Source organism: Somniosus microcephalus, chromosome 11 (assembly GCF_052327205.1).
Source record: "Somniosus microcephalus isolate GS21.2 chromosome 11, FLI_Smic_1.0, whole genome shotgun sequence".
Lineage (NCBI taxonomy): Eukaryota > Metazoa > Chordata > Chondrichthyes > Squaliformes > Somniosidae > Somniosus > Somniosus microcephalus.
Genome location: NC_140997.1, coordinates 107,204,127 through 107,232,097, shown reverse-complemented (window position 1 = coordinate 107,232,097; position 27,971 = coordinate 107,204,127). Strand labels below are relative to the sequence as shown.

General features: G+C 45.4%; 1 protein-coding gene across 1 annotated transcript in view; it reads right to left on the bottom strand.

Annotated features, from left to right (window-relative positions):
• LOC147110818 (FYVE, RhoGEF and PH domain-containing protein 5-like) overlaps positions 1-27,615 on the bottom strand; it is a 1,561,072-nt gene extending 1,533,457 nt beyond the window's left edge. Inside the window, exon 1 of the mRNA XM_085999968.1 lies at positions 27,523-27,615. Coding sequence (XP_085856094.1) covers positions 27,523-27,615 — 93 coding nt within the window. The remainder of the gene's footprint in view (positions 1-27,522) is intronic.
• Positions 27,616-27,971: the final 356 nt, after the last annotated feature.

The window sequence follows — 27,971 nt, the reverse complement described above, 5'->3', positions numbered from 1 at the left end:
ATCACACGTATGGCTAAAACTAGATAAAAATATAGGAATAGCAAAAAAAGATGTTTACTTATGTGCGATCTACATACCTCCAATAGATTCGCCATATTTCGAAGAGGAGTTATTTGATACTCTCCACATGGAAATCAGCCATTTCCAGGCCCAAGGAAAGGTGATAATATGTGGGGACCTAAATGCAAGGACCGGTTGTGAACCTGACTTCATAGACCCACAGGGAAACAACCATGTGTTTGGCCAGACCCCTTTAGATGTCACACCAGCCATCGCAAATCGGAACAACCTTGATCGTGAAATAAACAAAAGCGGTAGGGAGGTAGTGCAACTCTGCCGAGCCTTAGGCCTGTACATAGTTAATGGTAGGTTCAGAGGGGACTCCCAAGGGAGACTCACATACTCCTCAACTCTTGGGTCTAGTGTGGTGGACTATACAATCACTGACCTGGACCCCTGCGATATCAACGCATTCACTGTCAGGCAACAATCCCCCCTCTCAGACCATAACCAAATAAATGTGTACCTTAAACTTTCTGCCCAAACTACAGACACAAAAAAGGAACACAGTAAGCTACATAAAATAAACCAGACATACAGATGGGCCCCAGACAGTGGAGATAAATTCATCACAGCACTAAATTCACCTGATCTCACAAGTAAAATTTCAAAATTTAAAGAAAATCTATATGAGATCACCAGAGATGGTGTAAACACGGCCATAGAGGATATAAATATGATCTTCCATGAGGCAGCTGTAAAAGCCGACCTCGTGAAACAGAAGAGGAAGCATCACAAAAGACAAAATAAAAATATGAAATGGTTTGACCACGAATGCAAAAATGCCAGAAAAGACCTGAGAAAAATATCAAACCAAAAGCATCGGCAACCAAACAATCCGGACCTACGTACTAGATACAATGAAACCCTCAAAAGATATAAACACACCATTAGGAACAAAACACAAAACTATACCCACAAAATACTCGAAGAAATTGAAAACTCCACCAATCCAAAACAATTCTGGGAAATGTGGAATAACCTGAGTACAACACAATTGCAAGCATTACCAATCCAAGATGGCGACATCTGGAGAACACATTTTGAAAACCTCTACAAAGACATCCCAAAAAACAAAACAAACCCAAGTCAACATCAGGTCACAGAAAAACTCCACACATTAGAAGCAACAATTAAAGACAACCAAAACCCTCTAGACTCCCCAATCACATGGAAAGAACTGGCCACAAAAACAAAATCTCTCCACCTAAAGAAAGCCTGTGGCCCAGACAACATCAAAAATGAAATGCTAAAGTTCAGCAATATGGAGATGCAGAGTGCGATACTCAAACTATTCAACATCATATTACGCTCAGGCTGTTTTCCCGATATCTGGTGCCAAGGACTAATCTCCCCCATATATAAAAGTGGAAACAAATCAGACCCAAATAACTACCGCGGCATCTGTGTCAACAGTTGTCTAGGGAAGTTATTCTGCAGTATTCTAAATAGTAGATTACTTGATTTTCTTAACAAACATAATATCCTCAGAAAAAACCAAATAGGCTTTCTTCCAAAACACCGCACCGCCGACCATATCTATACCCTTCACACCCTCATCGAAAAACATAAACACCAAACAAAAAATGGGAAAATATTCGCCTGTTTCATCGACTTCAAGAAAGCCTTTGACTCTATATGGCACGAAGGGCTCTATTATAAACTTCTTCAGTGTGGAATAGGGGGCAAAGTCTATGACCTTATTAAATCAATGTATCTGAAAAACAAATGCGGGGTCAAAATTGGAGACAAACGCACCGATTTCTTCACCCAGAGAAGAGGCGTCCGGCAGGGCTGCAATTTGAGCCCGACCCTGTTCAACATATACATAAATGAATTAGCAGACATGCTGGAGCAAAGCGAGTCACCAGGTCTCCGTCTCCTGGATGGAGAAGTGAAGTCCCTGTTCTATGCGGACGACCTGGTTCTGCTGTCTCCCACAGAACAGGGATTACAGCAACAACTAGACCTACTCGACAAATACTGCCAAAATTGGGCTCTAACAGTAAATCTAAAGAAAACCAACATCATGATTTTTCAGAAAAGACCCAGATGTCAGGAAAACAAATACCAGTTTACCCTCAGTGATACCACTATAGAACACACTATGAGCTACACCTACCTTGGTCTAACTATTACAGCATCAGGGAGCTTCAGCATAGCAGTGAATGCACTAAAAGAAAAAGCCCGAAGAGCCCTATATGCAATAAAAAGAAAATTCTACAACATCCAAATCCCAATCAAAATCTGGCTCAAAATTTTTGACAGCATAATCCTGCCCATTGCACTGTACGGTAGTGAAGTATGGGGCCCGCTAAATCACCAAAGCTACACTAAATGGGAAAAACACACAATAGAAGCCCTACATGCAGAATTCTGCCGAAGCATCCTTCGCACCCAAAGAAAAACGCCAACAAATGCATGCAGAGCCGAACTAGGCAGATACCCACTGATAATAAACATCCAAAAACGAGCACTAAACTTCCTAAATCACCTCAAATCTAGCTCCCCAGACACCCTTCATTTCAAAGCCTTTCAGACCCAAGAGCTAAACCCAGAAAAGAGTCCCCTGAGTCAGCTGCTACTGAAACTAAGTACTCAGCCGGACCCTGACCAGCCCCAGACCAACACAGCCGTCCAAACACCAATCCGAGTGAACCAAATCATTAAACAATGCAAAGAAACCTACCTGGAACATTGGAACAAAATAACCGAAAACCAAAGCAGATTAGAATGTTACCGGGCCCTAAAAAGAGAATATAAACTGGCAGACTACCTCACGACCATCAGAGACACAAAACAGAGACAGACCCTCACCAGGTACAGACTAAGCGACCACCAACTGGAAATTGAAAAAGGCAGATACAAGAAATCCTGGCAGCCTAGAGAGAATAGAATATGCGATCAATGTCTGGCTGGCGAGGTTGAAACAGAAATGCATTTCCTCCTAAAATGCGAAAAATTCAACACATCAAGAAACATATTATTCAACAAGCTAAGCCAAACAACCCCAGATTTCAAGGAATTGGATGATCTGTCAAAATTGAGATTAGTCCTAGGAGAAGGAGACAGACCATACCTTGGGGCTAAATATGTAACAACATGTCACAACCTGAGGACTGTTTAAAAGTAAGACTGTTTAAAATTAATATTGAACGTACCAAATGAAGTAGAAAGACTGTTTAAAATTAATATTGTTTAAAAGTAATATTGTATATACCCAACAAATGTCAAATCGATTGACACCTACAGAATGTTGGAAAACTGTACCTTTTTGCTATGTAAGCTTTGGCAATATGGTTCTCTGTAAACTTTCATGCCAATAAAGCATTTGAACTGAACTGAACTGAACTGAGAGAGAGTCCGACCGAGAGAGAGACTCCGACCGAGAGAGAGAGTCCGACCGAGAGAGAGAGAGAGAGAGTCCGTCTCCTGGATGGAGAAGTGAAATCCCTGTTCTATGCGGACGACCTGGTCCTGCTGTCTCCCACAGAACAGGGATTACAGCAACAACTAGACCTACTCGACAAATACTGCCAAAATTGGGCTCTAACAGTAAATCTAAAAAAAACCAACATCATGATTTTTCAAAAAAGGCCCAGATGTCAGGAAAACAAATACCAGTTTACCCTCAGTGATACCACTATAGGACACACTATGAGCTACACCTACATTGGTCTAACTATTACAGCATCAGGGAGCTTCAACATAGCAGTGAATGCACTAAAAGAAAAAGCCCGAAGAGCCCTATATGCAATAAAAAGAAAATTCTACAACATCCAAATCCCAATCAAAATCTGGCTCAAATTATTTGACAGCATAATCCTGCCCATTGCACTGTACGGTAGTGAAGTATGGGGCCCGCTAAATCACCAAAGCTACACCAAATGGGAAAAACACACAATCGAAGCCCTACATGCAGAATTCTGCCGAAGCATCCTTCGCATCCAAAGAAAAACGCCAACAAATGCATGCAGAGCCGAACTAGGCAGATACCCACTGATAATAAACATCCAAAAACGAGCACTAAACTTCCTAAATCACCTCAAATCTAGCTCCCCAGACACCCTTCATTTCAAAGCATTTCAGACCCAAGAGCTAAACCCAGAAAAGAGTCCCGTGAGTCAGCTGCTACTGAAACTAAGTACTCAGCCGGACCCTGACCAACCCCAGACCAACACAGCCATCCAAACACCAATCCGAGTGAACCAAATCATTAAACAATGCAAAGAAACCTACCTGGAACATTGGAACAAAATAACCGAAAGCCAAAGCAGATTAGAATGTTACCGGGCCCTAAAAAGAGAATATAAACTGGCAGACTACCTCACGACCATCAGAGACACAAAACAGAGACAGACCCTCACCAGGTACAGACTAAGCGACCACCAACTGGAAATTGAAAAAGGCAGATACAAGAAATCCTGGCAGCCTAGAGAGAATAGAATATGCGATCAATGTCTGGCCGGCGAGGTTGAAACAGAAATGCATTTCCTCCTAAAATGCGAAAAATTCAACACATCAAGAAACATATTATTCAACAAGCTAAGCCAAACAACCCCAGATTTCAAGGAATTGGATGACCTGTCAAAATTGAGATTAGTCCTGGGAGAAGGAGACAGACCATACCTTGGGGCCAAATATGTAACAACATGTCACAACCTGAGGACTGTTTAAAATTAAGACTGTTTAAAATTAATATTGAACGTACCAAATGAAGTACAAAGACTGTTTAAAATTAATATTGTTTAAAAGTAATATTGTATGTACCCAACAAATGTCAAATCGATTGATACCTACAAAATGTTTGAAAAAGTACCTTTTTGCTATGTAAGCTTTGGCAATATGGTTCTCTGTAAACTTTCATGCCAATAAAGCATTTGAATTTGAATTTGAATTTGAGTGTCCGACCGAGAGGGAGAGAGAGAATCCGACCGAGAGAGAGAGAATCCAACTGAGAGAGAAAGAATCCGACCGAGAGAGAGAGAGACCGACCGAGAGAAAGAGAGGGAGAGACCGACCGAGAGAAAGAGAGAGAGAGACACCGACCGAGAGAGTCCGACCTAGAGAGAGTGAGATTCCGACCGAGAGAGAGAGAGTCCATCCGAGAGAGAGAGAGAGAGATAGAGAGAGTCCGACCGAGAGAGAGAGCGACCGAGAGAGAGAGAGAGAGAGAGAGAGAATCCGGCGGAGAGAGAGAGAGAGAGTCCGACCGAGAGAGATAGAGAGAGAGACCTACCGAGAGAGAGAGAGCGAGAGAGTGTGAGTCCGACCGGGAGAGAGAGAGAGAGAGAGAGAGTCCGACCGAGAGAGAGAGTGAGAGAGAGAGAGAAAGAGTCCGACCGGGAGAGAGAGAGAGAGAGAGAGAGAGAGAGAGTCCGACCGAGAGAGAGAGTGAGAGAGAACAACCAAAGAGAAAAAGAGAGAGAGTGAGACCAACCGAGAGAGAGAGAGACCGACCGACCGACCGAGAGAGAGACTGACCGAGAGAGAGAGAGAGAGTGTCCGACCGAGAGGGAGAGAATCCAACTGAGAGACAGAGAATCCGACCGAGAGAGAGAGAATCCGACCGAGAGAGAGAGAATCCGACCGAGAGAGAAAGAATCCGACCGAGAGAGAGAGAGACCGACCGAGAGAGAGAGAGAGCCCGACCGAGAGAAAGAGAGAGAGAGACACCGACCGAGAGAGAGAGTCCGACCTAGAGAGAGAGAGATTCCGACCGAGAGAGAGAGAGAGATTCCGTCCGAGAGAGAGAGAGAGATAGAGAGAGTCCGACCGAGAGAGAGACAGAGAGAGAGCGACCGAGAGAGAGAGAGAGAGAGAATCCGGCGGAGAGAGAGAGAGAGAGTCCGACCGAGAGAGATAGAGAGAGATAGAGAGAGAGACCTACCGAGAGAGAGAGAGCGAGAGAGTGTGAGTCCGACCGGGAGAGAGAGAGAGAGAGAGAGAGTCCGACCGAGAGAGAGAGAGAGAGAGAATCCGGCGGAGAGAGAGAGAGAGAGTCCGACCGAGAGAGATAGAGAGAGATAGAGAGAGAGACCTACCGAGAGAGAGAGAGCGAGAGAGTGCGAGTCCGACCGGGAGAGATAGAGAGAGAGAGAGAGTCCGACCGAGAGAGAGGGTGAGAGAGAACAACCAAAGAGAAAGAGAGAGAGAGTGAGACCAACCGAGAGAGAGAGAGACCGACCGACCGAGAGAGAGTCTGACCGAGAGAGAGAGAGAGACAGAGAGAGAGCGAGAGAGACAGAGAGAGAGTTAGAGACAGAGAGAGAGAGAGACAGAGAGAGAGCGAGAGAGACAGAGAGAGAGTTAGAGACAGAGAGTTAGAGACAGAGAGAGAGAGAGACAGAGAGAGAGAGACAGAGAGAGAGTTAGAGACAGAGAGTTAGAGACAGAGAGAGAGAGACAGAGAGAGAGTTAGAGACAGAGAGACACTTGGGTCTAGTGTGGTGGACTATACAATCACTGACCTGGACCCCTGCGATATCAACGCATTCACTGTCAGGCAGCAATCCCCCCTCTCAGACCATAACCAAATAAATGTGTACCTTAAACTTTCTGCCCAAACTACAGACACAAAAAAAGAACACAGTAAGCTACATAAAATAAACCAGACATACAGATGGGCCCCAGACAGTGGAGATAAATTCATCACAGCACTAAATTCACCTGATCTCACAAGTAAAATTTCAAAATTTAAAGAAAATCTATATGAGATCACCAGAGATGGTGTAAACACGGCCATAGAGGATATAAATATGATCATCCATGAGGCAGCTGTAAAAGCCGACCTCGTGAAACAGAAGAGGAAGCATCACAAAAGACAAAATAAAAATATGAAATGGTTTGACCACGAATGCAAAAATGCCAGAAAAGACCTGAGAAAAATATCAAACCAAAAGCATCGGCAACCAAACAACCCGGACCTACGTACTAGATACAATGAAACCCTCAAAAGATATAAACACACCATTAGGAACAAAACACAAAACTATACCCACAAAATACTCGAAGAAATTGAAAACTCCACCAATCCAAAACAATTCTGGGAAATGTGGAATAACCTGAGTACAACACAATTGCAAGCATTACCAATCCAAGATGGCGACATCTGGAGAACACATTTTGAAAACCTCTACAAAGACATCCCAAAAAACAAAACAAACACAAGTCAACATCAGGTCACAGAAAAACTCCACACATTAGAAGCAACAATTAAAGACAACCAAAACCCTCTAGACTCCCCAATCACATGGAAAGAACTGGCCACAAAAACAAAATCTCTCCACCTAAAGAAAGCCTGTGGCCCAGACAACATCAAAAATGAAATGCTAAAGTTCAGCAATATGGAGATGCAGGGTGCGATACTCAAACTATTCAACATCATATTACGCTCAGGCTGTTTTCCCGATATCTGGTGCCAAGGACTAATCTCCCCATATATAAAAGTGGAAACAAATCAGACCCAAATAACTACCGCGGCATCTGTGTCAACAGTTGTCTAGGGAAGTTATTCTGCAGTATTCTAAATAGTAGATTACTTGATTTTCTTAACAAACATAATATCCTCAGAAAAAACCAAATAGGCTTTCTTCCAAAACACCGCACCGCCGACCATATCTATACCCTTCACACCCTCATTGAAAAACATAAACACCAAACAAAAAATGGGAAAATATTCGCCTGTTTCATCGACTTCAAGAAAGCCTTTGACTCTATATGGCACGAAGGGCTCTATTATAAACTTCTTCAATGTGGAATAGGGGGCAAAGTCTATGACCTTATTAAATCAATGTATCTGAAAAACAAATGCGGGGTCAAAATTGGAGACAAACGCACCGATTTCTTCACCCAGAGAAGAGGCGTCCGGCAGGGCTGCAATTTGAGCCCGACCCTGTTCAACATATACATAAATGAATTAGCAGACATGCTGGAGCAAAGCGAGTCACCAGGTCTCCGTCTCCTGGATGGAGAAGTGAAGTCCCTGTTCTATGCGGACGACCTGGTTCTGCTGTCTCCCACAGAACAGGGATTACAGCAACAACTAGACCTACTCGACAAATACTGCCAAAATTGGGCTCTAACAGTAAATCTAAAGAAAACCAACATCATGATTTTTCAGAAAAGACCCAGATGTCAGGAAAACAAATACCAGTTTACCCTCAGTGATACCACTATAGGACACACTATGAGCTACACCTACCTTGGTCTAACTATTACAGCATCAGGGAGCTTCAGCATAGCAGTGAATGCACTAAAAGAAAAAGCCCGAAGAGCCCTATATGCAATAAAAAGAAAATTCTACAACATCCAAATCCCAATCAAAATCTGGCTCAAAATTTTTGACAGCATAATCCTGCCCATTGCACTGTACGGTAGTGAAGTATGGGGCCCGCTAAATCACCAAAGCTACACTAAATGGGAAAAACACACAATAGAAGCCCTACATGCAGAATTCTGCCGAAGCATCCTTCGCACCCAAAGAAAAACGCCAACAAATGCATGCAGAGCCGAACTAGGCAGATACCCACTGATAATAAACATCCAAAAACGAGCACTAAACTTCCTAAATCACCTCAAATCTAGCTCCCCAGACACCCTTCATTTCAAAGCCTTTCAGACCCAAGAGCTAAACCCAGAAAAGAGTCCCCTGAGTCAGCTGCTACTGAAACTAAGTACTCAGCTGGACCCTGACCAGCCCCAGACCAACACAGCCGTCCAAACACCAATCCGAGTAAACCAAATCATTAAAAAATGCAAAGAAACCTACCTGGAACATTGGAACAAAATAACCGAAAGCCAAAGCAGATTAGAATGTTACCGGGCCCTAAAAAGAGAATATAAACTGGCAGACTACCTCACGACCATCAGAGACACAAAACAGAGACAGACCCTCACCAGGTACAGACTAAGCGACCACCAACTGGAAATTGAAAAAGGCAGATACAAGAAATCCTGGCAGCCTAGAGAGAATAGAATATGCGATCAATGTCTGGCTGGCGAGGTTGAAACAGAAATGCATTTCCTCCTAAAATGCGAAAAATTCAACACATCAAGAAACATATTATTCAACAAGCTAAGCCAAACAACCCCAGATTTCAAGGAATTGGATGATCTGTCAAAATTGAGATTAGTCCTAGGAGAAGGAGACAGACCATACCTTGGGGCTAAATATGTAACAACATGTCACAACCTGAGGACTGTTTAAAAGTAAGACTGTTTAAAATTAATATTGAACGTACCAAATGAAGTAGAAAGACTGTTTAAAATTAATATTGTTTAAAAGTAATATTGTATATACCCAACAAATGTCAAATCGATTGACACCTACAGAATGTTGGAAAACTGTACCTTTTTGCAATGTAAGCTTTGGCAATATGGTTCTCTGTAAACTTTCATGCCAATAAAGCATTTGAACTGAACTGAACTGAACTGAACTGAACTGAGAGACAGAGAGAGAGCGAGAGAGACAGAGAGAGAGTTAGAGACAGAGAGAGAGAGAGACAGAGAGAGAGAGACAGAGAGAGAGCGAGAGAGACAGAGAGAGAGTTAGAGACAGAGAGAGAGAGAGAGACAGAGAGCGAGACAGAGAGAGAGAGAGACAGAGAGAGAGAGAGACAGATATGTAACAACATGTCACAACCTGAGGACTGTTTAAAAGTAAGACTGTTTAAAATTAATATTGAACGTACCAAATGAAGTAGAAAGACTGTTTAAAATTAATATTGTTTAAAAGTAATATTGTATATACCCAACAAATGTCAAATCGATTGACACCTACAGAATGTTGGAAAACTGTACCTTTTTGCTATGTAAGCTTTGGCAATATGGTTCTCTGTAAACTTTCATGCCAATAAAGCATTTGAACTGAAAACTGAACTGAGTCTGACCGAGAGAGAGAGAGACCGACCGAGAGAAAGAGAGAGTCCGACCGAGAGAAAGAGAGAGTCCGACCGAGAGAGAGAGAGAGACTGACCGAGAGAGAGACCGACCTAGAGAGAGAGAGAGACCGACTGAGAGAGAGAGACCGACCGAGAGGGAGAGAGACCGACCGAGAGAGAGAATCCGACCGAGAGAGAGACCGACCGAGAGAGAGAGAGAGAGAGAGAGTCCGACCGAGAGAGAACTGAGAGAGAGACAGAGAGTGACAGGGAGAGAGAGAGAGAGAGACAGAGAGAGAGACAGACAGAGAGAGAGAGACAGAGAGAGAGACAAAAATGAAGTACAAAGACTGTTTAAAATTAATATTGTTTAAAAGTAATATTGTATGTACCCAACAAATGTCAAATCGATTGACACCTACAGAATGTTGGAAAACTGTACCTTTTTGCTATGTAAGCTTTGGCAATATGGTTCTCTGTAAACTTTCATGCCAATAAAGCATTTTAATTGGAATTGGAATTGGAATTGGAGAGAGAGACAGAGAGAGAGACAGAGAGAGAGACAGAGAGAGGGTATATATAAATTATATGAAAGTATATATTTATACACTCAGGGATATATCTGTTTATACACTGTATGGATAGATCTGTATTTTTGTGAACAAACATGAATGTTTTCTGATGCTTTGGCAACATAAGATGTAACTTGTCATGCCAATAAAGCGATTTGAATTGAATTGAATTGAATTGAATTGACAGAGAGAGAGAGAGAGAGAGTGGCAATATGGTTCTCTGTAAACTTTCATGCCAATAAAGCATTTGAATTGAAATTGAATTGAAAATTGAGAGAGAGAGACAGAGAGAGAGAGAGACAGAGAGAGAGAGACTGTTTAAAATTAATATTGTTTAAAAGTAATATTGTATGTACCCAACAAATGTCAAATCGATTGACACCTACAAAATGTTTGAAAATGTACCTTTTTGCTATGTAAGCTTTGGCAATATGGTTCTCTGTAAACTTTCATGCCAATAAAGCATTTGAATTTGAATTTGAATTTGAATTTGAGAGAGAGAGACCGACCGAGAGAGAGAGTCCGACTGAGAGAGAGAGTCCGACCGAGAGACAGTCCAACCGAGAGAGAGAGAATCCGACCGAGAGAGAGAGAGAGACCGACCGAGAGAGTGAGAGATAATCCGACGGAGAGAGAGTGAGAGAGTCCGACCGAGAGAGAGAATCCGACCGAGAGAGAGAATCCGACCGAGAGAGAGAGACCGACCGAGAGAGCGAGAGAGCGACCGAGAGAGAGAGAGAGTCCGACCAAGAGAGAGAGTCCGACCAAGAGAGAGAGACTGAGAGAGAGAGAGAGAGACCGAGAGAGAGAGAGAATCCGAGAGAGAGAGAGAGACTGACCGAGAGAGCGACCGAGAGAGAGAGTCCGACCGAGAGAGAGAGAGAGGCCGACCGAGAGAGAGAGAGTCCAACCGAGAGAGAGAGAGTCCAACCGAGAGAGAGAGAGAGAGAGACCAACCGAGAGAGAGAGAGAGAGAGTCCGACCGAGAGAGAGAGAGAGAGAGTCCGACCGAGAGAGAGAGAGAGTCCGACCGAGAGAGAGAGAGAGAGAGAGAGCGAACTGTACCCAGAGAGAGAGAGAGAGAGAGAGAGCGAACTGTACCCAGAGAGAGAGAGAGAGAGCGAACTGTACCCAGAGAGAGAGAGAGAGAGAGAGAGAGAGCGAACTGTACCCAGAGAGAGAGCGAACTGTACCCAGAGAGAGAGAGAGAGAGAGAGAGCGAACTGTACCCAGAGAGAGAGAGAGAGAGCGAACTGTACCCAGAGAGAGAGAGAGAGAGAGAGCGAACTGTACCCAGAGAGAGAGAGAGAGCGAACTGTACCCAGAGAGAGAGAGAGAGCGAACTGTACCCAGAGAGAGAGAGAGAGCGAACTGTACCCAGAGAGAGCGAGAGAGAGAGAGGAGAGAGAGAGCGAACTGTACCCAGAGAGAGAGAGAGAGCGAACTGTACCAGAGAGAGAGAGAGAGAGAGAGAGCGAACTGTACACAGAGAGAGAGAGAGAGAGCGAACTGTACCCAGAGAGAGAGAGAGAGAGAGCGAACTGTACCCAGAGAGAGAGAGAGAGAGAGAGAGTGAACTGTACCCAGAGAGAGAGAGAGAGAGAACGAACTGTACCCAGAGAGAGAGAGAGCGAACTGTACCCAGAGAGAGAGAGAGAGAGAGCGAACTGTACCCAGAGAGAGAGAGAGCGAACTGTACCCAGAGAGAGAGAGAGAGCGAACTGTACCCAGAGAGAGAGAGAGCGAACTGTACCCAGAGAGAGAGAGAGCGAACTGTACCCAGAGAGAGAGAGAGAGAGAGAGAGAGAGAGAGAGCGAACTGTACCCAGAGAGAGAGAGAGAGAGCGAACTGTACCCAGAGAGAGAGAGAGAGAGAGCGAACTGTACCCAGAGAGAGAGAGAGGGAAATTGAAAAAGGCAGATACAAGAAATCCTGGCAGCCTAGAGAGAATAGAATATGCAATCAATGTCTGGCCGGCGAGGTTGAAACAGAAATGCATTTCCTCCTAAAATGCGAAAAATTCAACACATCAAGAAACATATTATTCAACAAGCTAAGCCAAACAACCCCAGATTTCAAGGAATTGGATGACCTGTCAAAATTGAGATTAGTCCTGGGAGAAGGAGACAGACCATACCTTGGGGCCAAATATGTAACAACATGTCACAACCTGAGGACTGTTTAAAATTAAGACTGTTTAAAATTAATATTGAATGTACCAAATGAAGTACAAAGACTGTTTAAAATTAATATTGTTTAAAAGTAATATTGTATGTACCCAACAAATGTCAAATCGATTGACACCTACAGAATGTTGGAAAACTGTACCTTTTTGCTATGTAAGCTTTGGCAATATGGTTCTCTGTAAACTTTCATGCCAATAAAGCATTTGAATTGGAATTGGAATTGGAATTGGAGAGAGAGACCGACCGAGAGAGAGAGAGAGAATTCGAGAGAGAGAGAGAGAGAGAGAGAATCCGACCGAGAGAGAATCCGACCAAGAGAGAGAGAATCCGACAGAGAGAGAGAGAATCCAACAGAGAGAGAGAGAGAGAGAGAGAGATACCAACAAATGTCAAATCGATTGACACCTACAGAATGTTTGAAAATGTACCTTTTTGCTATGTAAGCTTTGGCAATATGGTTCTCTGTAAACTTTCATGCCAATAAAGCATTTGAATTTGAATTTGAATTTGAATTTGAGAGAGAGAGGAGAGAGAAAGAGAGAGACAGACAGACTGAGAGAGAGAGAGAGACCGACCGAGAGAGGGAATCCGACCGAGAGAGAGAGAGAGAGAGAGAAAGTAGGGGCCCGCTAAATCACCAAAGCTACACTAAATGGGAAAAACATACAATAGAAGCCCTACATGCAGAATTCTGCCGAAGCATCCTTCGCACCCAAAGGAAAACGCCAACAAATGCATGCAGAGCCGAACTAGGCAGATACCCACTGATAATAAACATCCAAAAACGAGCACTAAACTTCCTAAATCACCTCAAATCTAGCTCCCCAGACACCCTTCATTTCAAAGCCTTTCAGACCCAAGAGCTAAACCCAGAAAAGAGTCCCCTGAGTCAGCTGCTACGGAAACTAAGTACTCAGCCGGACCCTGACCAGCCCCAGACCAACACAGCCGCCCAAACACCAATCCGAGTGAACCAAATCATTAAAAAATGCAAAGAAACCTACCTGGAACATTGGAACAAAATAACCGAAAGCCAAAGCAGATTAGAATGTTACCGGGCCCTAAAAAGAGAATATAAACTGGCAGACTACCTCACGACCATCAGAGACACAAAACAGAGACAGACCCTCACCAGGTACAGACTAAGCGACCACCAACTGGAAATTGAAAAAGGCAGATACAAGAAATCCTGGCAGCCTAGAGAGAATAGAATATGCGATCAATGTCTGGCTGGCGAGGTTGAAACAGAAATGCATTTCCTCCTAAAATGCGAAAAATTCAACACATCAAGAAACATATTATTCAACAAGCTAAGCCAAACAACCCCAGATTTCAAGGAATTGGATGATCTGTCAAAATTGAGATTAGTCCTAGGAGAAGGAGACAGACCATACCTTGGGGCCAAATATGTAACAACATGTCACAACCTGAGGACTGTTTAAAATTAAGACTGTTTAAAATTAATATTGAACGTACCAAATGAAGTAGAAAGACTGTTTAAAATTAATATTGTTTAAAAGTAATATTGTATGTACCCAACAAATGTCAAATCGATTGACACCTACAGAATGTTGGAAAACTGTACCTTTTTGCTATGTAAGCTTTGGCAATATGGTTCTCTGTAAACTTTCATGCCAATAAAGCATTTTAATTGGAATTGAATTGGAAAGAGAGAGAGAGACCAACCGAGAGAGTGGGAGACCGACCGAGAGAGAGTGAGAGACCGACCGAGAGAGAGAGAGAGAGACCAACCGAGAGAGAGAGAGAGAGAGAGAGAGAGAGTCCGACAGAGAGAGAGAGAGTCCGACCGAGAGAGAGAGAGAGTCCGACCGAGAGAGAGAGAAAGTCCGACCGAGAGAGAGAGAGAGAGAGAATTCGAGAGAGAGAGAGAGAGGGAGAGAGAGAGAATCCGACCAAGAGAGAGAGAATCCGACCGAGAAAGAGAGAGAGAGAATCCGACCGAGAAACAGAGAGAGAATCCGACTGAGAGAGAGAGAGAGAGAGAGTCCAACCGAGAGAGAGAGAGAGTCCAACCGAGAGAGAGAGAGAGAGAGTCCGTCCGAGAGAGAGAGAGAGTGTCCGACCGAGAGTGTGAGAGAGTCCGACCGAGAGCGAGAGAGACCGACCGAGAGAGAGAGAGAGAGAGACCGGCAGAGAGACCGAACGAGAGAGAGAATCCGAGAGAGAGAGAATCTGACCGAGAGAGAGAGAGAGTGAATCCGAGAGAGAGAATCCGACCAAGAGAGAGAGAGAGAATCCGACCGAGAGAGTGAAAGAGAGTCCGACCGATAGAGAGAGCGAGAGTCCAACCGAGAGAGAGTGGGAGAGTCCAACCGAGAGAGAGTGGGAGAGTCCAACCGAGAGAGAGAGAGAGAGAGAGAGAGAGAGAGAGAGACCGACCGAGAGAGAGAGAGTCCGACCGAGAGAGAGAGAGTCCGACCGAGAGAGAGAGAGTCCGACCGAGAGAGAGAGTCCGACCGAGAGAGAGAGAGTCCGACCGAGAGAGAGAGAGTCCGACCGAGAGAGAGAGAGAGAGAGAGAGAGAGAGAGAGAGAGAGAATGCGAGAGAGAGAGAGAGAGAGAATCCGACCGAGAGAGAATCCAACCGAGAGAGACAGAATCCGACCGAGAGAGAGAGAATCTGACCGAGAGTGAGAGAGAGAGAAAAAGAGAGAGAGACCAACTGAGAGAGAGAAAGAGAATCCAACTGAGAGAGAGAGAGAATCCGACCGAGAAAGAGAGAGCGAATCCGAGAGAGAGAGAGAGAGAGAGAGTCCGACCGAGAGAGAGACTCCGACAGAGAGAGAGTCCGACCGAGAGGGATAGAGAGAATCCGACCGAGAGAGAGAGAATCCAACTGAGAGAGAGAGAATCCGACCGAGAGAGAGAGAATCCGACCGAGAGAGAAAGAATCCGACCGAGAGAGAAAGAATCCGACCGAGAGAGAGAGAATCCAACTGAGAGAGAGAGAGACCGACCGAGAGAGAGAGAGACCGACCGAGAGAAAGAGAGAGAGAGACCGACCGAGAGAGAGAGTCCGACCTAGAGAGAGAGAGATTCCGACCGAGAGAGAGAGAGTCCGTCCGAGAGAGACACTACAGACACAAAAAAGGAACACAGTAAGCTACATAAAATAAACCAGACATACAGATGGGCCCCAGACAGTGGAGATAAATTCATCACAGCACTAAATTCACCTGATCTCACAAGTAAAATTTCAAAATTTAAAGAAAATCTATATGAGATCACCAGAGATGGTGTAAACACGGCCATAGAGGATATAAACATGATCTTCCATGAGGCAGCTGTAAAAGCCGACCTCGTGAAACAGAAGAGGAAGCATCAAAAAAGACAAAATAAAAATATGAAATGGTTTGACCACGAATGCAAAAATGCCAGAAAAGACCTGAGAAAAATATCAAACCAAAAGCATCGGCAACCAAACAATCCGGACCTACGTACTAGATACAATGAAACCCTCAAAAGATATAAACACACCATTAGGAACAAAACACAAAACTATACCCACAAAATACTCGAAGAAATTGAAAACTCCACCAATCCAAAACAATTCTGGGAAATGTGGAATAACCTGAGTACAACACAATTGCAAGCATTACCAATCCAAGATGGCGACATCTGGAGAACACATTTTGAAAACCTCTACAAAGACATTCCAAAAAACAAAACAAACCCAAGTCAACATCAGGTCACAGAAAAACTCCACACATTAGAAGCAACAATTAAAGACAACCAAAACCCTCTAGACTCCCCAATCACATGGAAAGAACTGGCCACAAAAACAAAATCTCTCCACCTAAAGAAAGCCTGTGGCCCAGACAACATCAAAAATGAAATGCTAAAGTTCAGTAATATGGAGATGCAGGGTGCGATACTCAAACTATTCAACATCATATTACGCTCAGGCTGTTTTCCCGATATCTGGTGCCAAGGACTAATCTCCCCCATATATAAAAGTGGAAACAAATCAGACCCAAATAACTACCGCGGCATCTGTGTCAACAGTTATCTAGGGAAGTTATTCTGCAGTATTCTAAATAGTAGATTACTTGATTTTCTTAACAAACATAATATCCTCAGAAAAAACCAAATAGGCTTTCTTCCAAAACACCGCACCGCCGACCATATCTATACCCTTCACACCCTCATCGAAAAACATAAACACCAAACAAAAAATGGGAAAATATTCGCCTGTTTCATCGACTTCAAGAAAGCCTTTGACTCTATATGGCACGAAGGGCTCTATTATAAACTTCTTCAGTGTGGAATAGGGGGCAAAGTCTATGACCTTATTAAATCAATGTATCTGAAAAACAAATGCGGGGTCAAAATTGGAGACAAACGCACCGATTTCTTCACCCAGAGAAGAGGCGTCCGGCAGGGCTGCAATTTGAGCCCGACCCTGTTCAACAAATACATAAATGAATTAGCAGACATGCTGGAGCAAAGCGAGTCACCAGGTCTCCGTCTCCTAGATGGAGAAGTGAAGTCCCTGTTCTATGCGGACGACCTGGTTCTGCTGTCTCCCACAGAACAGGGATTACAGCAACAACTAGACCTACTCGACAAATACTGCCAAAATTGGGCTCTAACAGTAAATCTAAAGAAAACCAACATCATGATTTTTCAGAAAAGACCCAGATGTCAGGAAAACAAATACCAGTTTACCCTCAGTGATACCACTATAGGACACACTATGAGCTACACCTACCTTGGTCTAACTATTACAGCATCAGGGAGCTTCAGCATAGCAGTGAATGCACTAAAAGAAAAAGCCCGAAGAGCCCTATATGCAATAAAAAGAAAATTCTACAACATCCAAATCCCAATCAAAATCTGGCTCAAAATTTTTGACAGCATAATCCTGCCCATTGCACTGTACGGTAGTGAAGTATGGGGCCCGCTAAATCACCAAAGCTACACTAAATGGGAAAAACACACAATAGAAGCCCTACATGCAGAATTCTGCCGAAGCATCCTTCGCACCCAAAGAAAAACGCCAACAAATGCATGCAGAGCCGAACTAGGCAGATACCCACTGATAATAAACATCCAAAAACGAGCACTAAACTTCCTAAATCACCTCAAATCTAGCTCCCCAGACACCCTTCATTTCAAAGCCTTTCAGACCCAAGAGCTAAACCCAGAAAAGAGTCCCCTGAGTCAGCTGCTACTGAAACTAAGTACTCAGCCGGACCCTGACCAGCCCCAGACCAACACAGCCGTCCAAACACCAATCCGAGTGAACCAAATCATTAAAAAATGCAAAGAAACCTACCTGGAACATTGGAACAAAATAACCGAAAGCCAAAGCAGATTAGAATGTTACCGGGCCCTAAAAAGAGAATATAAACTGGCAGACTACCTCACGACCATCAGAGACACAAAACAGAGACAGACCCTCACCAGGTACAGACTAAGCGACCACCAACTGGAAATTGAAAAAGGCAGATACAAGAAATCCTGGCAGCCTAGAGAGAATAGAATATGCGATCAATGTCTGGCTGGCGAGGTTGAAACAGAAATGCATTTCCTCCTAAAATGCGAAAAATTCAACACATCAAGAAACATATTACTCAACAAGCTAAGCCAAACAACCCCAGATTTCAAGGAATTGGATGATCTGTCAAAACTGAGATTAGTCCTAGGAGAAGGAGACAGACCATACCTTGGGGCTAAATATGTAACAACATGTCACAACCTGAGGACTGTTTAAAAGTAAGACTGTTTAAAATTAATATTGAACGTACCAAATGAAGTAGAAAGACTGTTTAAAATTAATATTGTTTAAAAGTAATATTGTATATACCCAACAAATGTCAAATCGATTGACACCTACAGAATGTTGGAAAACTGTACCTTTTTGCTATGTAAGCTTTGGCAATATGGTTCTCTGTAAACTTTCATGCCAATAAAGCATTTGAACTGAACTGAACTGAACTGAACTGAGAGAGTCCGACCGAGAGAGAGAGAGAGAGCGACCGAGAGAGAGAGAGAGAGAGAGAGAGAGAGAGAGAGAATCCGGCGGAGAGAGAGAGAGAGAGTCCGACCGAGAGAGATAGAGAGAGAGACCTACCGAGAGAGAGAGAGCGAGAGAGTGTGAGTCCGACCGGGAGAGAGAGAGAGAGAGAGAGAGAGAGAGAGAGAGAGAGAGTCCGACCGAGAGAGAGAGTGAGAGAGAGAGAGAGTCCGAACGGGAGAGAGAGAGAGAGAGAGAGAGAGAGTCCGACCGAGAGAGAGAGTGAGAGAGAACAACCAAAGAGAAAGAGAGAGAGAGTGAGACCAACCGAGAGAGAGAGACCGACCGACCGAGAGAGAGAGAGAGTGTCCGACCGAGAGGGAGAGAGAGAATCCGACTGAGAGAGAGAGAATCCTACCGAGAGAGAGAGAATCTGACCGAGAGAGAGAGAATCCGACCGAGAGAGAGAGAGACCGACCGAGAGAGAGAGAGAGACCGACCGAGAGAGAGAGAGACCGACCGAGAGAGAGAGAGACCGACCGAGAGAGAGAGAGACCGACCGAGAGAGAGAGAGACTGACCGAGAGAGAGAGAGAGAGAGACCGACCGAGAGAACGAGAGATAGAGACCTGTTAAGTATGTGTATTGTATTGAACAATTAACACAAAGACTTAAACGTATAACTCAAACAGGTCTTTACTGGTTGGAGGTAGGGACTATACGTAGGTCTTTACTTCATGCCCACAGGCGGGAACTGAGGGGAGATCAGTACCCACAGTACTATTTATACCCCTATGGCCAGGAGTGGTACTGCGTATCACTACGCCCTACAAGTAGTGCAGTCCTGTCCATAGGTTCAAAGTAGCACACATATTACATACACAACATTCCTCCCTTCCTAGCTTTACAGTCATCTCCCCATTCAACATAACGTAATAACATATATACATATATAACTTCAGGTTTACATAACAGAATAACATAGATACATAGATAACTTCATGTCAAAAACAGATCACAGATTCAGTCTCTGCGGAAAACAGTTCACAGATTCAATCTCTGTGGTGTAGTCGGTTCACGTTGCTGGAGTGACTCATTCAATAGTCCTTCCATGGATTTAACAGTTTGAGCTTCCGAACTGAATTGGCTCTGTTCGGAGGGACCACGTGTGTGATCTGGTAGAGGTAATAATGGTTCAGATGGGTCATCTTCTGTTTTGACTTTTCCTTTTCTGCTTCTTGGAGACTCTCTGGGCTCCACTGTCAGCTGCCAGCTGCATGCGCAGTTCCTCCTTCTCTTCCTCCTTTTTCCGTAGTAGAGCCACCTTCTCCCGATGTTCCGTAGACTTTCGGTGCTCCTCCATGATTTCTGTATGGTGGGAGTCGAAGTTACAAGTTGGGCAGGACAGGACATAGTAATATTCGGTGTCGTCCTGATCTAGGCCAGCGAGAGGGTCTTCTATTTCCTCCATACCCAGCTGGGCGTTAGCCAGCTTTTGTTCCAAGTCCAGACATCTTTCCTGAAGAGACTTCTTCATGCGTACCTCTTCATCCAGCTTTTTCTGGGCTTTCAGCAAGTCGTTTACTAATGACCTCATTTGAGATTTTACTCCTTCAACTTCTTTTGGAGATTGATTGATCGGACTATTCAATCCCTCTACCGGAGCAGCTGTTTCAGCGGTCTGTTGTTCTACGTTGACGTGAGTCAGCGTACTTTTGGCATCCAAGGGCTGCTCTGTTGCAGTCATCTCAGTCTGTGTTGCCACCTCAGCTCTTCCAATAACCTTTGAGAGCTCCGAACCCCTTTCGTTTGAATATTGAAGTTCGTGTTCAAGTTTTTCCCATTTCAGAGTCCTGTCCTTCAGCATATGCAGGAGTTGGCTGACCGTTAACTCCTCTGACATCAGACGTTTTGTGTGCTCCTGCTCCATTTTCTCCATCAGCTGCTTCTGTTGTCTTTCCAGATTCTCCAACTCTATATCAAAGAGCTCTTTCGTTGCATTCAACTCTTGCTCAAAACGGCGAAGCATTTGTTCTAATTGCTGTTGTAGTTTGAAATGGAGTTGAGTTCGAGCCCGGTGTCCCTCAGAAATGGGCACATCAGTAGACTTGCCAGACTCAGAATCCACAGTTAAACTATGTTGTTGTTGCTCAGTGGAATTCTGTGCTGAAACTTTGTCTTTTGCACCTGAGTTGGGCTTACCATCATCCGTTCCAGAGTCTGGGCCGACTATCTTCACCGAGTTCTCACTCGTTATTGTTTGTAGGAAATGCCAGTCCATATTCATTTTCCTAATCCACTCCCGTCCTAGTAGTGGAGAACCTCCTTCAGATATCACATATAAGTCCATTATTTGACAGTCTTCGCCCTTGTGGACCACTGCAACCTCTATTTTCCCGATGGGGTACACTCTTTGCCCCGTGTATGTTTTCAATATAATCCCCGTATCCTGTAGGGGAATATGTTGGAATAACTTTCCGTAATCTTTCTTATTTATGACCGTCAATGCCGATCCAGTGTCCAATTCCAGTTTTACTTGGACTCCTTCTATCTGAAGAGTGACCCAAATTGTCTGGAGGTCTGCACCCTTACCAGCGTTGAGTACTCTTAAGCTAGCCAGTTCATTACAGCTTAAGCTAGCCAGTTCATTACTGCTAGCGTCTGAATCGGACTCCTGTTCGGTCACCTTGTGTACCTTTGCGTATTTTCCTTGCGGTGACTTCTTGTTGCTGGTCTTCTTCCCTGACCTGCATACTCTAGCTATATGTCCAAGCCTACCACAAGTTCTACATTCTTGGTTTTTAAACCAACACTGGTTCTGATCATGCGTTGTCTTTCCACAACGATAACATTTAACAGAACTCACACCCAATTTGTGTGCACTGAGCTCCGGTGACCGTAGCTGCATTACTGCCGTGCCTCTCGCTGCGGCTTCGTGTGCTGCTGCCATAGTGACCGCCTTCTCAAGCGTCAGCTCATTCTCCTCGAGCAGTCGCTTTTGTGTATCCTGTTTAAATAAACCACACACAAATTTGTCTCGTAGTGCATCTGTCAGTCCCGTTCCAAACTGGCAATATTTCGCTAATTTACGCAATTCCAGCAAATATTCAGCATTGCTTTCATGCTGTAGCTGCCTTCTGTCGTAAAATTTAAATCGTTCCGCTAGCATCAGCGGCGTGGGGTTTAGATGATCTTTCAGGACAGTAACAATCTCATCGAACGTCTTATCCGCCAGTTCATCTGGTGATAACAGGTGTTTCAATTGCCCGTATGTCTTCGCACCCATTAAATTTAATAATGTTAGAGCTTTATCTTGGTCACGAATTTTATTGGCCTTACAATAATTTATACTCTTTCAACATATATGGCCCAATCTTTGAGGTCACTATCAAAGGTGCTAATATTCCCGTGTTTAGGCATTGTAGATTTGCAATTACTCAGATTTTATTTTGTTTACTTGTTATCAAAGATGGCGGCTTCCCGCTCTTGCCGTCGTCCTCCGCCCACAAAATGGCGGTTTTCCCGCGCTTGGCGGTCTTCACCCGTCCCCCCGACGCCGTCTCCCTTCAGCCCCCGAGTGCGGCCCTTATCTTCGCCGCGATCGATAGCCCGCGCTGTGCACCGCGGCTCTCGCACCTTGAGCTTCTGCAGCCGCCGCGCCTTTCAGTCCGAGTGCGGCCCTTATCTTTGGTCCCGATCGCTGGCCCGCGCTGCGCCTCGCACTTGAAGCGGCTCCCGGCCTCTGGCTCACCCGCTCGCGCGTTTCACCGCGGCTCTTGCTCGCTCCCTCCCGGGCTCTGGCTTACCCGCTCGCGCGTTTCACCGCGGCTCTTATCAGGGATTGCGATCGCCCTTATCTTCTCCAACTTCCCCAGCCCTGTCTTTGCAGCCAACGCTGCACGGCTTACCCCACCACCTAGGTTGAACAAGGAAACTGCAGAAAGACTTCTGTCAGTCGCTGGAAGCTGTCAGGATGGCTGCTGCACTCCAGTGCTCAGTCGCTGATGGAGGCTTCAGAGTCCTAAAGCCTGTCGCTTCTAGTGGGGTGGTGATGTTTGAAACCTCTCTTCAGCTGCCGCAGGGTAAGAACCTGACTCGTCGCCAGTGTTAAGTATGTGTATTGTATTGAACAATTAACACAAAGACTTAAACGTATAACTCAAACAGGTCTTTACTGGTTGGAGGTAGGGACTATACGTAGGTCTTTACTTCATGCCCACAGGCGGGAACTGAGGGGAGATGAGTACCCACAGTACTATTTATACCCCTATGGCCAGGAGTGGTACTGCGTATCACTACGCCCTACAAGTAGTGCAGTCCTGTCCATAGGTTCAAAGTAGCACACATATTACATACACAACAAGACCGACCGAGAGAAAGAGAGAGAGAGACACCGACCGAGAGAAAGAGTCCGACCTAGAGAGAGAGAGATTCCGACCGAGAGAGAGAGAGAGTCCGTCCGAGAGAGAGAGAGAGATAGAGAGAGTCCGACCGAGAGAGAGAGAGAGAGCGACCGAGAGAGAGAGAGAGAGAGAGAGAATCCGGCGGAGAGAGAGAGAGAGAGTCCGACCGAGAGAGAGAGAGCGAGAGAGTGTGAGTCCGACCGGGAGAGAGAGAGAGTCCGTCCGAGAGAGAGAGAGAGATAGAGTCCGAGAGAGAGAGAGAGCGACCGAGAGAGAGAGAGAATCCGGCGGAGAGAGAGAGAGAGAGTCCGACCGAGAGAGATAGAGAGAGATAGAGAGAGAGACCTACCGAGAGAGAGAGAGCGAGAGAGTGTGAGTCCGACCGGGAGAGAGAGAGAGAGAGAGAGAGAGAGAGAGAGAGAGAGAGAGTCCGACCGAGAGAGAGAGTGAGAGGGAGAGAGAGAGTCCGACCGGGAGAGAGAGAGAGAGAGAGTCCGACCGAGAGAGAGAGTGAGAGAGAACAACCAAAGAGAAAGAGAGAGAGAGTGAGACCAACTGAGAGAGAGACCGACCGACCGAGAGAGAGAGAGACCGACCGAGAGAGAGAGAGAGAGACCGACCGAGAGAGAGAGACCGACCGAGAGAGAGAGACCGACCGAGAGATAGAGACCGACCGAGAGATAGAGACCGACCGAGAGAGAGAGACCGACCGAGAGAGAGAGAGAGAGACCGACCGAGAGAGAGAGAGAGACCGACCGAGAGAGAGAGAGAGACCGACCGAGAGAGAAGTACAAAGACTGTTTAAAATTAATATTGTTTAAAAGTAATATTGTATGTACCCAACAAATGTCAAATCGATTGACACCTACAGAATGTTGGAAAACTGTACCTTTTTGCTATGTAAGCTTTGGCAATATGGTTCTCTGTAAACTTTCATGCCAATAAAGCATTTGAATTGGAATTGGAATTGGAGAGACCGACCGAGAGAGAGAATCCGAGAGAGAATCCGACCGAGAGAGTGAGAGAGAATCCGACCGAGAGAGAGAGCGAGAGAGTCCAACCGAGAGAGAGAGAGAGAGAGTCCAACCGAGAGAGAGAGAATCCGACCGAGAGAGAGAGAATCCGACCGAGAGAGAGAGAGAATCCGACCGAGAGAGAGAGAGAATCCGACCGAGAGAGAGAGAGAATCCGACCGAGAGAGAGAGAGAATCCGACCGAGAGAGAGAGAATCCGACCGAGAGAGAGAGAGAATCCGACCGAGAGAGAGAGAGAATCCGACCGAGAGAGAGAGAATCTGACCGAGAGAGAGAGAATCTGACCGAGAGAGAGAGAATCTGACCGAGAGAGAGAGAGACCGACCAAGAGAAAGAGAGAGAGAGACCGACCGAGAGGGAGAGAGACTTCAACTGAGAGAGAGCGATTCCGACCGAGAGAGAGTCCGACAGAGAGAGAGAGAGATAGAGAGAGTCCGACTGAGAGAGAGAGAGAATCCGACCGAGAGAGAGAGAGAGTCCGACCGAGAGAGAGAGTCCGACTGAGAGAGAGAGAGAGAGAGAGAGAGAGAGAATCTGACCGAGAGAGAGAGTCCGACTGAGAGAGAGAGAGAGAATTGAGATTAGTCCTAGGAGAAGGAGACAGACCATACCTTGGGGCTAAATATGTAACAACATGTCACAACCTGAGGACTGTTTAAAAGTAAGACTGTTTAAAATTAATATTGAACGTACCAAATGAAGTAGAAAGACTGTTTAAAATTAATATTGTTTAAAAGTAATATTGTATATACCCAACAAATGTCAAATCGATTGACACCTACAGAATGTTGGAAAACTGTACCTTTTTGCTATGTAAGCTTTGGCAATATGGTTCTCTGTAAACTTTCATGCCAATAAAGCATTTGAACTGAACTGAGTATGACCGAGAGAGAGAGAGTCCGACCGAGAGAGAGAGAGAGAGAGAGTCCGACCGAGAGAGAGAGTCCGACCGAGAGAGACAGAGAGAGAGTCCGACCGAGAGAGATAGAGTCCGACCGAGAGAGAGAGAGAGAGTCCGACCGAGAGAGAGAGAATCCGACCGAGAGAGAGAGAGAGAATCCGACCGAGAGAGAGAATCCGACCGAGAGAGAGAGAGAGAGAGACCGACCGACAGGCAGAGAGAGAGACAGGCGGGCAGAGAGAGAGAGACAGGCGGGCAGAGAGAGGAGAGACAGGCGGGCAGAGAGAGAGACAGGCGGGCAGAGAGAGACAGGCGGGCAGAGAGAGAGACAGGCGGGCAGAGAGAGAGAGACAGGCTGGCAGAGAGAGAGAGACAGGCGGGCAGAGAGAGAGAGACAGGCGGGCAGAGAGAGAGAGACAGGCGGGCAGAGAGAGAGACAGGCGGGCAGAGAGAGAGACAGGCGGGCAGAGAGAGACAGGCGGGCAGAGAGAGAGACAGGCGGGCAGAGAGAGAGACAGGCGGGCAGAGAGAGAGACAGGCGGGCAGAGAGAGAGACAGGCGGGCAGAGAGAGACAGGCGGGCAGAGAGAGAGACAGGCGGGCAGAGAGAGACAGGCGGGCAGAGAGAGAGACAGGCGGGCAGAGAGAGAGACAGGCGGGCAGAGAGAGAGACAGGCGGGCAGAGAGAGAGACAGGCGGGCAGAGAGAGAGACAGGCGGGCAGAGAGAGAGACAGGCGGGCAGAGAGAGAGACAGGCGGGCAGAGAGAGAGACAGGCGGGCAGAGAGAGAGACAGGCGGGCAGAGAGAGAGACAGGCGGGCAGAGAGAGAGACAGGCGGGCAGAGAGAGAGACAGGCGGGCAGAGAGACAGGCGGGCAGAGAGAGAGACAGGCGGGCAGAGAGACAGGCGGGCAGAGAGACAGGCGGGCAGAGAGAGAGACAGATGGGCAGAGAGAGAGACAGATGGGCAGAGAGAGACAGACGGGCAGAGCGGGGGAGAGAGACAGATTGAGAGAGAGAGAGACAGACGGACAGAGAGAGAGAGAGAGACGGGCAGAGCGGGAGAGAGAGACAGACGGACAGAGAGAGAGACAGAAATTCGTTCTTCATACTGTCCGTGCAACTTTCAATTAAAAGATGCATTTTCAAGCCCACTAATCCTGTCCTCTGTGTTTTGTTGACTGAAGGTAAATTCTCAGAGACACATTCGAATAACTAACAACTGTGAGGCAGACAGGTAGAAAGGTAAACAGTACAACTTTAATTAATTTGAAAGCAAACAAAGCATCTTTGAGGGAAACAGAAAAGAAAATGGGACAAATGGTTGAGGCTGAGGGGTGCTCCGGCTTATCAGCAGCTGCATGGGGAGTGGATGGAGGGTTAAGAATGAGGTCAGTGAGAATGGAGCAAGGGGAGAGGAGGATACAGGAGTGAATAGAAAAGGCAGGGCTGCTAATGATAGGAAGGGTCAGGGTAGTGTCACCCAGGCACATCTACTAGACATGGGGGTCTCATACTTATCCCATGTGCATTTCTCCTTTCTTTGGAAGATAGACTGATAAATTAGTAAGGCAAGACTCATTGTAAACCAACAGGCTGGTTTATTGTAACTGAATGATATGACTGAGCAGAACATACAGTTATCATTGAAGTTCAATCTATGCCATATCATGACATGTAATATGGAAAATAACATACACCATTGTACCCCTGATAACAAGCTTACTGCACAGACTAGCCATCGCTAATCTAGCCAGCACTAACATAATTCAAATTCAAACTTGAGCAAATATCTTTGTTCCAGCTTGAGAGGAAGTCAAAGGCTTGACCTCTGACCCTCTCCAACTTTCGCTATTGGGAATGGTTCATTGAGTTGTCAATCAAAATTGCAAAATAACAACAGAAAATGCTGGAAAAACTCAGGCCAGGCAACATCGGTGGAGAGAAATTTCTCTCCACGGATGTTGCCTGGCCTGCTGAGTTTTTCCAGCATTTTCTGTTGTTATTTCGGATTTCCAGCACCTGCAGTATTTTGCTATCGTACCAATCAAAATTGCAAACTTGAATCAGAAACCTCCCCTCTCCTGTCCCATATCATGTCACCTTTATCATTCAGCCAACACTCCTTCCAAGCTCATTAACTGGAAGTCATTCTAATATTGCATCCAATTTCCTCTCTGGGATGTGCCAACAAACCCCATTGTCTCAAACGGATATGGTATGTGAGAAATACAAATCTGTTAACTACTTCATCTAGTGCTGAATCTAATCTGAAATTCCAGGTAGCTTGTTTGTTGTGTACAGTAAATGCCTTAATAGCAACTTCTTAACATAAACTGACCCAATATTTCTCCTGGGTCAAAGTCAAAAACCTAACGACATGACAAGCACTCAAAATTGATCAGCAACTTCTTACTCTTGTACTCTATGCCCCTATTTATAAAACCAAAATGCTGTTGTCCTTTTTTATGGCTTTATCTGCCTGCACTTTTCAGGAGTGACATACTTGATCCTCAGTCTCCATCAATCCACACTCCGTATCTTTGCATTGAGTTTCCTCCAAAAATGTATTACTCAACTTTTCCACATTAAATTGCATCTGCCACCTATCGTCCCATTTCCACTAATCTGCCCAGTCTTCCAAAAACCATTGACAACCCACCTTGCTGATGAGCATCTAGTTTTGTGTTGTTAACAAATGTTGAGATTGTTCTTCCTGTGCCTAATCCCAAATCTTTGACATAAACCGAGAACAAAACTGGCCCAGCACTGACCCCAGGGGTACACCACCCCCAACTTTCTCCAGTCCCAACACTCAGTACACCTTTGCTTCCTGACTATCAACGAACTTTCTATCCATGATGTTATTTTTCCTCATATACCAAAAGCCTGAACTTTCGTAACAAGCCTCCTGAGAGACACGTTATGAGCACCTGCTGAAAATCCATCTACACT